At 44.2% G+C, this 11843-nt stretch overlaps 1 protein-coding gene across 1 annotated transcript in view; it reads right to left on the bottom strand.

Moving 5' to 3' along the window:
- The window catches only part of LOC118318411 (ephrin type-B receptor 1-like), an 82647-nt gene that overhangs the window by 25247 nt on the left and 45557 nt on the right, over nucleotides 1-11843 (bottom strand). The window contains exons 9-13 of the mRNA XM_035648045.2: nucleotides 11061-11185; nucleotides 1928-2093; nucleotides 1377-1482; nucleotides 536-597; nucleotides 213-410 (exon numbers count right to left, since the gene is read on the bottom strand). Of these exons, the coding sequence (XP_035503938.2) occupies nucleotides 213-410; nucleotides 536-597; nucleotides 1377-1482; nucleotides 1928-2093; nucleotides 11061-11185 (657 nt within the window). The remainder of the gene's footprint in view (nucleotides 1-212; nucleotides 411-535; nucleotides 598-1376; nucleotides 1483-1927; nucleotides 2094-11060; nucleotides 11186-11843) is intronic.

Genomic DNA, 11843 nt, shown 5'->3' with positions numbered 1-11843 from the left:
CTGTGACTTCTTTTTCTTTAAGCCTTACTCTTCAGCTCTTGTACAAACAGAATGAATGCACTGGGGTTTTTTTGGGAGAAAACACAATCAGGGATTTTTCGTTTGAAGCATTTGTTCCATTTCTCTTTGAAAAAAAAAAAGCTCACAGAAAAAGAACACAAGTGAGAGGAGAGGTGAGGCAGAAGTTTCAGTAGTGGATGAATGACGCTTACCTGATCCGAAGACTTCCTCTATTTTGACACAGGAGGGGTCAATTTCCTTGGCAAACTCCCGCACGGCCTCGTTGGGGTCCTCGTAGGTGAAGGGGTCGATGTAGATCTTGACCCCCGGCGAGCTGTGGCCGTCGGACAGGGTGGGGAAGGTCACGGTAGGGGTGGGACCGCTGAACATGTCGGGCCTCAGAGTCACCTCTGGAGAGAACGTGAGAAAAGGGGAAAGCTCAAGTGCAAGCGCTGTTTTGAAAGTAAGTTGTATGTACGTGAATGTGCAGGTAGATGTCATCTGAGTGCAGCAGATGTGTCAGCCGTCATCGAACCTCCTCCAGTGTTGTACTGCGGCAGCTTGTCACCGTACAAACTCTCCTTCAGCTGCCTCCTCCTGCAGACAACAACATGGATACAGAGGATCTTTTTGGGGGGGAAAAGTGGCAAGTAAACCGACATTTTCACACAAAAGTTTGAACTGTTGTGACAATGAAATACTAATGAATTGTTTTTCTCTTCTTCAGCTGGGCTGAGATGAAATCTTCCCGAGAAAAATCTCAGGAATTCATTACCACTGGGTGACTTGTTACTGTCCCGTGTTGTCAACTCTCGTGTCCTTGCTTTCATCTTGGGATGGAACCAAAGAAATACACCTCTACAATATTATAATATGTCAGCTGATCTTCATCATAGACACTTAACACTGCGCACGGTGAGACAGCTTGTCGCTCGCTATTTTTGTTTTTATTTAGGTCATGGGGTTAGAGAAATGTCAGGCACTTCAGGGAGTGAAGCTCTTGCTTTAGAACTCTTATGCAATCAAAGGAAAACAGAATTGTGCCGGAGCTTTTTAGTTATAGTCCCAAAATGCTGCTTCCAATTCTGGTAATCAAACGCTTTCCCTATAAAAAAGAAAATTGATATTAATTGCCATGCAGGCTTTCAAAATGCTTGTCAAACAGATGCCTTTTTATCTGCCTAATGCTCAGCAGTCGTGTAACACAACAGAGAGTCTTATTTCGTGTGTACCAACAGTACACTAACAGTGTGCAGCTGCATATGGTTGGAAGAAAAGTAAAAATATAGAAGTAGTTTACAGCCAGTTTCCGCAGTCTATCAAAAATAAACTGTAATAGACTTGAACTCATGTGCGTGTGCGTGTGTGGGTGTTACCTGGAACAGATAATGGCGATAGCCACCAATGAGACGATACACACTCCACCTACTAAAGAGCCTGCAATCAGGGAGAGCTGCTGTCCCAGCTCGGACTTATACTCGTCTGCACAGACACAAAAACAAACAAATTGGATAGTGAGGTATCATTTTCATATTTCTCGTGGCTCACACACACACACAAGGACACACACACGGACACACGGACACACACACACACACACAAACCTGAGCATTTCTGGAAGGCAAAATGTACACCTGGCAGTTTCTCTCTCCAGCACACACATAAAATATCATTACGGGCCACAGACAGATTTTCTTTCTTGCTCAACCTCAGTTGCAATTTCCTCTCGCAGTCCTGCACTCTCTTTCCTCTACACACCATAAATACCTGCTCGCTCGCACACACGCACACGCACACACACACACACACACACACACACACACACACACACACACACACACACACACACACACACACACACACACACACACACACACACACACACACACACACACACACACACACACACACACACACACACACTTACCGTCGGTGAGTGTTTGGAAGAGCATCTCCCTGCTGTAGCCTCCGTAGCCAGCCACGGTGCGGGCCCTCACCTGCACCACGTAGCCGGTTCCGGGCCTCAGTCCCTCCAGAACCACGTTGGGCGTCTCGCTCTGGACCACTGAGCTGTTCAGGAGCGAGGACTGGGACTGCGGGGAAAGTGCAGAGGCAGATGGCGATGTTTCACAGTTATCCAGGACGGACTATAATACTCCTTCGGTCACAGACTAAAGGAGACCGAATTCAGCGCTCAGTGTTTTTTTGGGGCTTTCCGCTCAGACAAGATTAATTCTCCCAAACGTCCAGTTCAAATTGAGACATTTACCACTTTCAAACTGTGACACCACAGACGCCCTGGCAGGAATGAGTAACTGCAACCTCTCGAGTTTGAATTCAGTTTATGCCTTTTGTCACACCGTGTCAGTTTCTATCACAAACTTCATCTTTTGCCATTTCTTCTAACAGTAAAAAAACAGCTCAGATACCTTCATCTACTTTTGGTTTCCACACGCTTGAATGGTCTTTGTGTCTGTCTCCATAGCTGTTTTCAACCATTGACTCTAGAAAATCTATGGAAAAGTGGAGTTTGCCGTCCGCACATGAAGAACGCAGCAGGGGATTGGGGGTGACGCCTGGTCGGACCGCCCACTCGCCCACTCGCCCACTCGCTCGCTGTGAAGCAGTCTGAGATTTTTCTGCTGTATTCTAACATGGGCTCACTTGGAATATGCCCGGAGCAACATTTGCGTTCCCACATGCAAGCCTCTCCGGAAAAGTTCAGGAACATGTCTGGCTTGAGTGCATGCCTGCAAGCAGCTTATATGTGACACCTCAAAGGTTCACTTCACCCAAATCACAAAAGAATGGAGGTGAACACAATCTTTCCAGAAAATACTGTCCCGGTTATTTTTGAATAATCCACAAACCTCATTTTAAACAGCTTTTACAGGACCGATTTAAGGAAGTTCAGTTTATCCATCGAGTCTGCCACGAGCTGGCACCCTGTCACACTGTTCGCTCGGAAACTGACGAGATAATCAACTCCACCGCGAGTGAACCAACTAAAACTACCCCCTTCTGTGAATGACCACCACTCCATGTGTCTCTTCCCGGCCACTTCCTCCAGCCACTAACTTACTGGGAGGGCTTTTTGGCGCACAGTAACATTACTGATTTCCTCATAGCAACATCCTGGATTCCTCCTTCATCCGACAACTGCCACCGCGGGCACCCCGACAAGCCCAGTGGGGGGCCAGGAGGGAGGGGGCAGGCCGTCCTGACACTGGCCGTGACTCCAGCTTTATCTTCCTCGTTCCCCTCGTCTACCTCGCGTCTCCACCTCCCCTGTGTGTGTGTGTGTGTGTGTGTGTGTGTGTGAGAGAGCCTCTCATCGCCAGAGTGTTCTGCCAATGGAAGTCAGGGTTTCTCAGCCCCCCCCCCCAACCGTACTCCACCTTATCCCTGTACTAACTGTGTTTTCCGTGTTTAAGATTCAGCTGTGCCGTCTTCTCCATTGTGTCTTCCGGCTTCCTCGCTTATCTGTCTGCTTGCCACCTGCCTCAACCGGCCGGCCATCTCCCCCGCTGTCACCATTACCTTTAATCCCACAGTAAACCCAGGTTCCCTTTACCACCTTGTCGTCTGTGTCTGCGTCTCGGGTCCAAGAGCTAATGAGCCCTGTAAATCTATATTCCGGGGCCTTTTAACTACTTTTGATTAAAGTACAGCAGGTGGTATGAAAAAAAAAAATGGTCGAAAACAAATCTGGCTTATTATCCACAATTACTGGCTCATTGTTTTGGAATTTTTTTTAATTTTATTTTATTAGAGGGCTCATTAGTAAAACTTCAGCACATAAAACCATGAGTATCGGGATTTCTGGGTTGAAAATTATTATTTTATTGTATTAAATATTAATATTAATGCAAGCCTCTCTTGCATTAGGGAGTCTTTCCGCCTTTCACACTCCACCCACTGTGTCTTAATCACTTCATCTACCTACCAGTCATTCATTCCATCATCCGCCACCACTTTATTCATATTCCTCTCGCCTAAGTCTCCTGTATTCTTTCTTCTCTCGCCTCCATTTTGCTGTTTTCCAGCTCCATCCTCTCCTTTTTCACCCATTAATTCCCCCAGTTTCTTGCAAATATGATTAAATAACAATGCAGTTAATTGGCTGTAACCCACAGAGACAGGTCTACCTGAGCATCCCCCCCCCCCGAGGTGGATTAGCCATCGGACCTATCAGGTCCATCTCATGAAGCTACAACCTTTTTACCTCCATCTTTTCTCTGCCCTCCCTCTGTGCTTCCTGTCAGCCATTTCTTTCAGATAAAAAAAAAGAAAGAAGGTTTTTTTTTACCGGTGCAAAAATCGAAAAAGAGGTCCTGAGAGATCGACAGATATGGTGGGATGATGGCACGAAAGGAGGCGGAGGGGGGCGGAGGAGGTCGACAGCAGAGCTCAGAGGCGAGGAGGAGACACGATGGAGGTGACGAGGGGAGTTCATCGGGGCAGAAAGTGACAGTCGGTGGAGGTTAGAGAGAGGGAGGGTTATCAGCAGAGGACATGCAAATATAGGGGTTAAAGATGGGTGAGATTTATTAGAGGGTTACTGATTTTATTTGAACGTAGCAAACGTCAATCTCACTCTTGTCAGTCTTAAAACCCTTTCTGTGGCGTTGCTGGTGTTTCAGTGATAAAAGACAGTGTCATTCCTGTGTACCTGTAGTAGCTTGATCTTTGTATATATATATATATATACATACATGGAGTATTGTTAATATGATGTACTTCACTACAACCAAAGACTCTACTAATCCTACTGCGATAATCAACAAGACACGTGGACAACTGTAGAGTCCGGGCTGTTAAAAGCAGGGAGAGAATAAGAGTTATATTTGGAAGTGGCCACAGAAATGGGGGCATTGTGTCAGTCAGGGGTGGGGTTTCGGATTTGGAGGTGTGTGTGTGTGGGTGGGTGTGTGTGGGGGAGCAGGGGGCTCTATGCTGGCCACGGTGAAGAGGTTAAGGGACAGCCCATCTGGGAAGGGTCTGGCAGCCAGAGATAAGTAACGGGGGAAAATCCTGCCTCCGTGCGCCATATCAAATTTACTACATTAAAACCTCATTATCTGTAGAGTGGCTAAGGGGGGAGGAGGAGGTGAGATGGGGAGGGGGGCGGGGGCGGGCGATGGAGAGAGGGAAGGTAGAGAAAACTGACAAAAGTACCAGAAAAGGAGGTGCAGTACAGCTGTCTGGTAAGGCTTATCAAAACTTCTCCCTGGGGGCGTCTTCTCTACTTGAAGCTATGAGCTAAAATTAGTCGCCTTTGGTACGCGGTTCGCTCGTCTGCCGCGTAAAACTGCAGTATTTCTCCACTTCTCAAGATGTATATCAAGGGGGCAGAATGAAGAGCCGGAACAATGAACGCGCGAAAACTGTCAGCCTTTGCTTCTGAATCTTAATTGGCCCCCGCGTTAAATAATGTTAAAGCCAAAAGGCCCGCAGCAAATATGGCCGACCTGATTTTGACTAAGTGAGCGTTTATCTGCGACTGTCAGACTGCAGCTACGCAGTACATCTCCCAGCAAGTGCTCTGCCCGACTGTGTCCTCGGCTCACTCTAATTGCTCGCAGACGGGCGGAAACTCAACTTTCACTTTCTTTGTCTGCCTTCCCCGGAACTTCGCTGCCGCCAGAACCCCTCGGAAAATAGGGGAGCGGAGCAGCGTGAGTCTCACCCCCGAACGCAGCCCCCCCCCCCGCCCCCGCCTCGTGACGAACACTGTTGTTGATGTTTCATCTGTTGCACTTCACAGCCATCATCTGTGACATCTTTTGTGAGAATTAAAAACCTTACCCAACGCTTTTCTTATATTTTGCAGTGTTCCATAGATTTTGTACGGTGGCCCTGAGAGCTCACAGCACTGCAAGTTAAGAGAACACACGCAAATAGACAAAACACAAGCAACCTACCAAAACATCTTCATCAAAGAACACGCGCTGCAAACACCACAACACATTGAGAGAAAGCACTGCAAATCGACTGCAACGAAACGGAAGTGTTTCCGGAGGACACTTACAAAGTGATGCACACGTGTGGAATTGTGCGATCGCAGTGTTAAAATGAATCAAAATCACTTACTTTTTATCTCATTTTTCCAACACCACTGACGGAACGAGAGCCTTTATAGCGCTGTGAGTCAAAATCAACAACAAGCGTGTCCAGACGTGTGCATCGCTTTTAAGTGTCCTCTGGAAACACTTCCGTTTCGGTCTATTTGCAGCACATGAAGCTTAATATCTTGACTTGCAATGCTATTAATTCTCCAAATCCTTTTTTTTCCTCCAATAGCGACGAAAAAAATCCTTTCCTCTCCTTTGAGAGGGGCTGTGCTCGATGAGATGTGCGAGGTCATCTTATCTTTGACATGCCGAGGAGTCGATTGTTAGCCTAAGGCCGTCTCTGGGCGTCGCAGTCTTAGATCATAGTTGAAAGACATCTGGTCACGGAGAGATACTATGGAGCCATTCTGTCCGTTTGATGAGGACATGAGTCTGGGAAGTTAAATACATCACTCCGACTGGGATAGGGACACCAGGAAGTGACACCACTTTTTTGATCTGTGTAACGGACCGGAAATCTCCTCAATATATCAGAAATACCTCTGCTTAAGACGTCCACGGCCTCCGTCTTCCTGATTCGACTGCATTGATTTTCCCCCGTTACAAATAGCAATAGGTTTGTTTAAAGTTCCAACCACCACAACAATAAAACAGGTGGTTTTCAGTGCCTTCTGAAATTTCCAATAATATCCTTTGACTTAAGCATTCTCCAAATTTAACCCCCTCGATCAAGAACTGAACTTAAACAGCCTTCCCTTGTTAAGAGGAGACTAACAGTAGGTTACTTGTTCTACGCCCTTGTAGAACGGTGCTGCTTTTGCTGACGAGGTCGGCCAACAGTTAGTCTGAATTACATTGAGCTCTGTACAGCATAAATCTGCAAACGTTTCTTCCATGAACGACTGATGGAAATTATCTCAGGTACCACATTCTTATAAAGGCATAAATCCACTTCCCCCTAATTGGAGATGAATCACGCTCAATGAGCTCAGGAATATCTCCCAAGAGTCATATTTCATGAGAGGAAATCGGTCAAGAGGATAGTTATGACCAAAACATCCATTATATTGCACATTAGACACTGGATCCGCTTGTGTTGATCCTTTTTAGTAGAGAGTAAGATGGGAAAATGCATGGTTCGAATTAAGACCCTTACATAATCTCATTAAAAGAAGCTATTCGTAGGATGCCAAGGTTATACTGTTAACATAAATTATTCCTCCATTTGGTTAAAAAGTGCAATGCATCAAGACACATGTTGGACGGCAAACATTAATGTAATAGCTTAATTACTAATGTAATGATGAATGGTCGTGTTACTGCTGCTAGGATTTACATGTGAATACCGAGCGCACACAAGCTGCCACCACAATAGTAACCCTAACAATAAAAAAAAAAAAAATGACACCCACAAACACACAGTCCCCTCCTCCTCTTGTGCAGCACGGTAAAATTATGGCCATATACCATGTTGTGCTGGAAAATTGGACTCTGTGAGCGAGCCCTCTGGAGTCATGGACTTTAGGACTGTGTCTGAGTGTTTTCATCAAAGAGAATAGATAAGAACAAAGTCTCCCGCATTTAAAGTTTTTTGCAGTTCCGCTTGTAGCCGAGACTTCTCCGTGAGTAATGGAAGCACCAGCTCCGCTGTCGGTGTGTATTAAAGAGGAGAGAAATTAGCGCAGGGAGACGCAGTGGTATCCCAGAAAATGCCCCAAAACTATTTTCTTCAGTGTTGTGAAAAGGGAAAGAAGAAAAAAAAAGAAAAAGAAAAGAAAGATGGCCCCGGATTCAAATGTGGGCTGCGGATGAGGAGGCATCTTATACTTTTTGGTGTTTCTTACACAATCCCTTGTAGGTGCTTTGCTCTTTGCCTTTAATCCGACTGCAGTGAGAGTCTATCTGTTTTTGCAGCTGTTGGCTCGGCCTACAAGAGATGGGGATATTCTTATGTTTAGCTTTGGGTGATAGATAGGCTTTTTTAATTTAACGTCCACTTTTATCCCCCCCAAAAAAAGGGCATTGCTTAAATTACAAAGAACACAAGATATGCAGTCACAATTTTGATTTCTTTTCTTGTTCTTTCTTTCCGAGAGCGGCCGTCTTTGATGGGAAAGCAATCAGGTCTTCACCGTTTCACACCCCGAATCGGAAGCCCCTCGACGGCGCCCCAGGTTTGACGTTCCTTTGATCACTGAACTCCGGCAGTGGCCTGCGCCTCAGTCTCACGCCTCACACAGGTTTGAGACCCGGTCCACTGCAGAACGGCGGCAGGCTTGATTGCGTCGCGTCAGACGGTCGTAGGAGCTTTGATTTCAACAGCATCCGCCGGCAGATAATGTAAATCGGTGCTTTAAGCGACTCGGCGACAGAGATGGAAACAATTTTCCCAGCGCTCTCGAGATGTTGACGTGCGTGGAAGAAAGAGAAGAGTGACATTATTTTCCATCACAATCATGTCCCACTCGCTCCGAGGTCCATGCGGAGACTTGAAGCCCACGTCAACGGTGAGCGGAGGAGTTCAATCTACAGCAGAATCGGTGGCTTCAACATTTCTCCCCACTCACTTTGGATCGTGTGCAACCGTGAACACGCAGAGACTATAATGGAAAAACTGCATCAGAGCGGGAAGAGCGTGTCATGGCATCACTGAGAAATTGACTGACACTGCTAATATGATTATATTCCTATAAATACAACTATTAAATATATAGTTTCACCTTCTGCCGCCTGTTACAAAATTATAAAGGACAAAAAACAGCTATACGTTTGTTGTTCAACACAGACTGAAATAATAAGCTCAGAACGGGCAATGAAATATCATCTTTGTAGGTTTGTGAGGGTTAAATTTAAATCACTGTCGTTAACTGTGTTTTTTTGATTTTTTATAATATAATATGTTTCTTTTGTGAGTTATTTTTTCACCAAGTAAAACCGAGGATTTAATTGGGCATTCTTCTGTCCACAGATGTTAACTTGAATATATATTGTGGTTTTATGACTGTGGCACCTCATTGCACTTAATCAGTTGTTCATGCAAGAAGCATACACATACATTTTTTTTTAGATTAATCGAATCAGTAAACTTGTCTTTTAACACTTAGTTGAAGTCTCATTTTGACAAGATGAAGCCAGTAGTTGATGAATGGATGTTTATTTTCGCTGCAAGACTTTTAGCAGCAGTCTATCTGTGCCGGAATTTAAGAACGAAAAGGAGAGTTCATCACTGTAAAACGTTGACAGTATGACTACAGGCACCATGAAATATGCATTATAGCTCCAAGATAAATCCTGACTTATTAAAAAATTATATTGTTTAAAAGATTATACATGACCTCCACCCCTCATTCGAAATCTCGCACCAATAGGGAGAAAACACATTAATTAGAGGAATTATTAATTTAAAATAAAAGAAATATGTTGACAGCTCTCTGCCTCCAGCTGTCATTAATTAATCATCGTTTCATGTCTGGAGTAGAATAAAACACATTCCAGCTGCTGAACTAATAGTAGTGATAATTAATTTTTTTAATCAACCCGTGGTATGAAAGTTGTGACACCGAAGTGTTGACTTTTCCCCCCTAGCGTTTCCCAGCAGTATTAATGTTGGTGCCCCCTTGATCATAACAGATTATTGTAATTTCCACTACTGCTTATTTTAGAACGGCCACCAACAGCAAATCTGTTTCTTGTAGCTCAAATTAAAAGGGACAATGACTTATGTTAGTTTAGGGTTGCAGGCATTGACATTAGCAACATGGCGAGCAGCTCAGCTAATGTCTAAAGAAAGAAAGATGACGGTAAAAATCCCAATTGGATTTAAAAATCCTGATCTTGTAGAAGTAATTCCAACAGATTGTTAGTCATGTTCTACATTATTGAGTGATCATTATTATTTTAGTGATATTGTGGTGATAGCGATAGTTTTGAACATATAATATTCCTGTATTTGAGTCATTATTTTAATTATTTTAATTTGGTCAAATAACTGGAAAAATGTCTCATAACACAAAGGCGACACTTGAATGTGTGACTATTTTCAGTAGGTTGTTGTTGTTATCTGTTTAATGGAACTGTAAGAAGAACATTAGCTTCTTTTTTTTACCTTATTAGCTTTTTTTCCTCTCAAACCAATGTTTTATAAGTATTTGTAAAGGACCAGTTTTACAGTTTGTGGAAAAACGCTTACACTCTCTTTGCTGAGAGTCAGTCGAGAAGATAATTACCACTTTCAAGTGTGTTAGCCAGGAGATGTGTAGCTTAGCTTAGCACAGTCACTGGAAGCAAGGTGTAACAGCTAGACTGGCTCAGTCCAGAGGTACAAAAAAAATTTAAAAAAAATCAGACCACCCTCAAAATGTACAAATTAAAACATTATATCATACAAAAAAAAGAAATGATGTCTAATAACAATGACATGGGGTTTTATGGGGCAGTATTTCTCTGGCAGGAGCTGTGACTCTCTGAAATCTCTGCTGGTTGCCTGGCAACCTCGTGGCGCTTGTGAATTTTTGCAGAGATTGAACAATGACATCATTTTTTAATGCTAAAGTGGTGGCGGTGGTAGTGGTGGCAGTGGTAGTAGGCAGACTTTTCGTTTCCCTGTTTGCAGTCTGTATGCTAAGCTAAGCTAGCCGTCTTCTTGCTGTTGCCTCACATTAGATTGGTATCGCTCTTTTCACCTTCAACTTTTTCTTCAAGTTTGATAAAAAAACAATTCTAATCGCACAATGCTTGTTTGTTTCGTGCACCTTCTGAGCTTATTTCTATTTGGTTCTCTGACCAGGTTCATCTATCCGGCATCTGTGTTCAACTAATGAACGGCTGCGACTTCTCGTAGCAACTGCTCTCCGGGAGCGCTCTTGATAATAAATGACTCGGATGCAGTTGATATTGATTCACCTGCTTTATCGACTCTAATGGTTTACTGGCTGTGACCATAACAACACAACAAATGACACACTGCCGTTTATCATCCCACTCTACCTTGTCATAGTATCGTATCTCGTAGTCGAGGATAATTCCGTTGGGCTGTTCCGGCGGTGGCCACGACAACGAGAAACTGCGGCTCGTGGAGCTCACTTGGTGCATGATGGGAACTACTGAGGGGGCTGTTAAAAAAAAACACACACACACACACACAAATACACAATCAATTAGACAGCTAAAAGATTTGCTGGCAAGCTTGAGAACCATGAATATGGAAATATAGAATATAGTGTGTTCTCCTTATCCAGGCCCCTTTGAAACAAATTGCTGCACTTGTCACTGATGGGGAAACGAGAGTTATGTCTGCACTGTATTTTTCCCGCATAATTTTTGGGAACGAGAAGCTGTGAACTAAAATGTATTTTGTGTTTTTTTTGCTTCTGGGATTTTTTTTTCACGCGATGGTTTTCATCAGAGACGGGGGAGGAATCAAGATAGGGAGACTGACGCTACACGAGTGTGAGGAGCATCAAACTGATGTAAACTTCATTGACAGGGAGAGTCTCGAAAAGGAAAACGGAAGTGATCCAGAATCAAAATGATCAAACCGCTGGTAGATAGCGCGAGTGCTACACAGCGGAGTCATCGGGACATCATGTGACATAATCCTCAGTAAATGCTGTGACATCTCAGGAGCCAAATTCTTCTTCTTGGGCAGTCACGATAAGACATCTTGAGTCCTACAAGATTTCAGTGATGACATAGTTTTGCATCCGACTGCAAAAAAAATGTGCTCGGAGAGAAAGGAGGTGACAGTGGCTCATCTTTCGATAGGGAATG

This window comes from Scophthalmus maximus, chromosome 13 (genome assembly GCF_022379125.1).
Source record: "Scophthalmus maximus strain ysfricsl-2021 chromosome 13, ASM2237912v1, whole genome shotgun sequence".
NCBI lineage: Eukaryota > Metazoa > Chordata > Actinopteri > Pleuronectiformes > Scophthalmidae > Scophthalmus > Scophthalmus maximus.
This window is presented reverse-complemented; position numbering and strand designations above follow the sequence as displayed.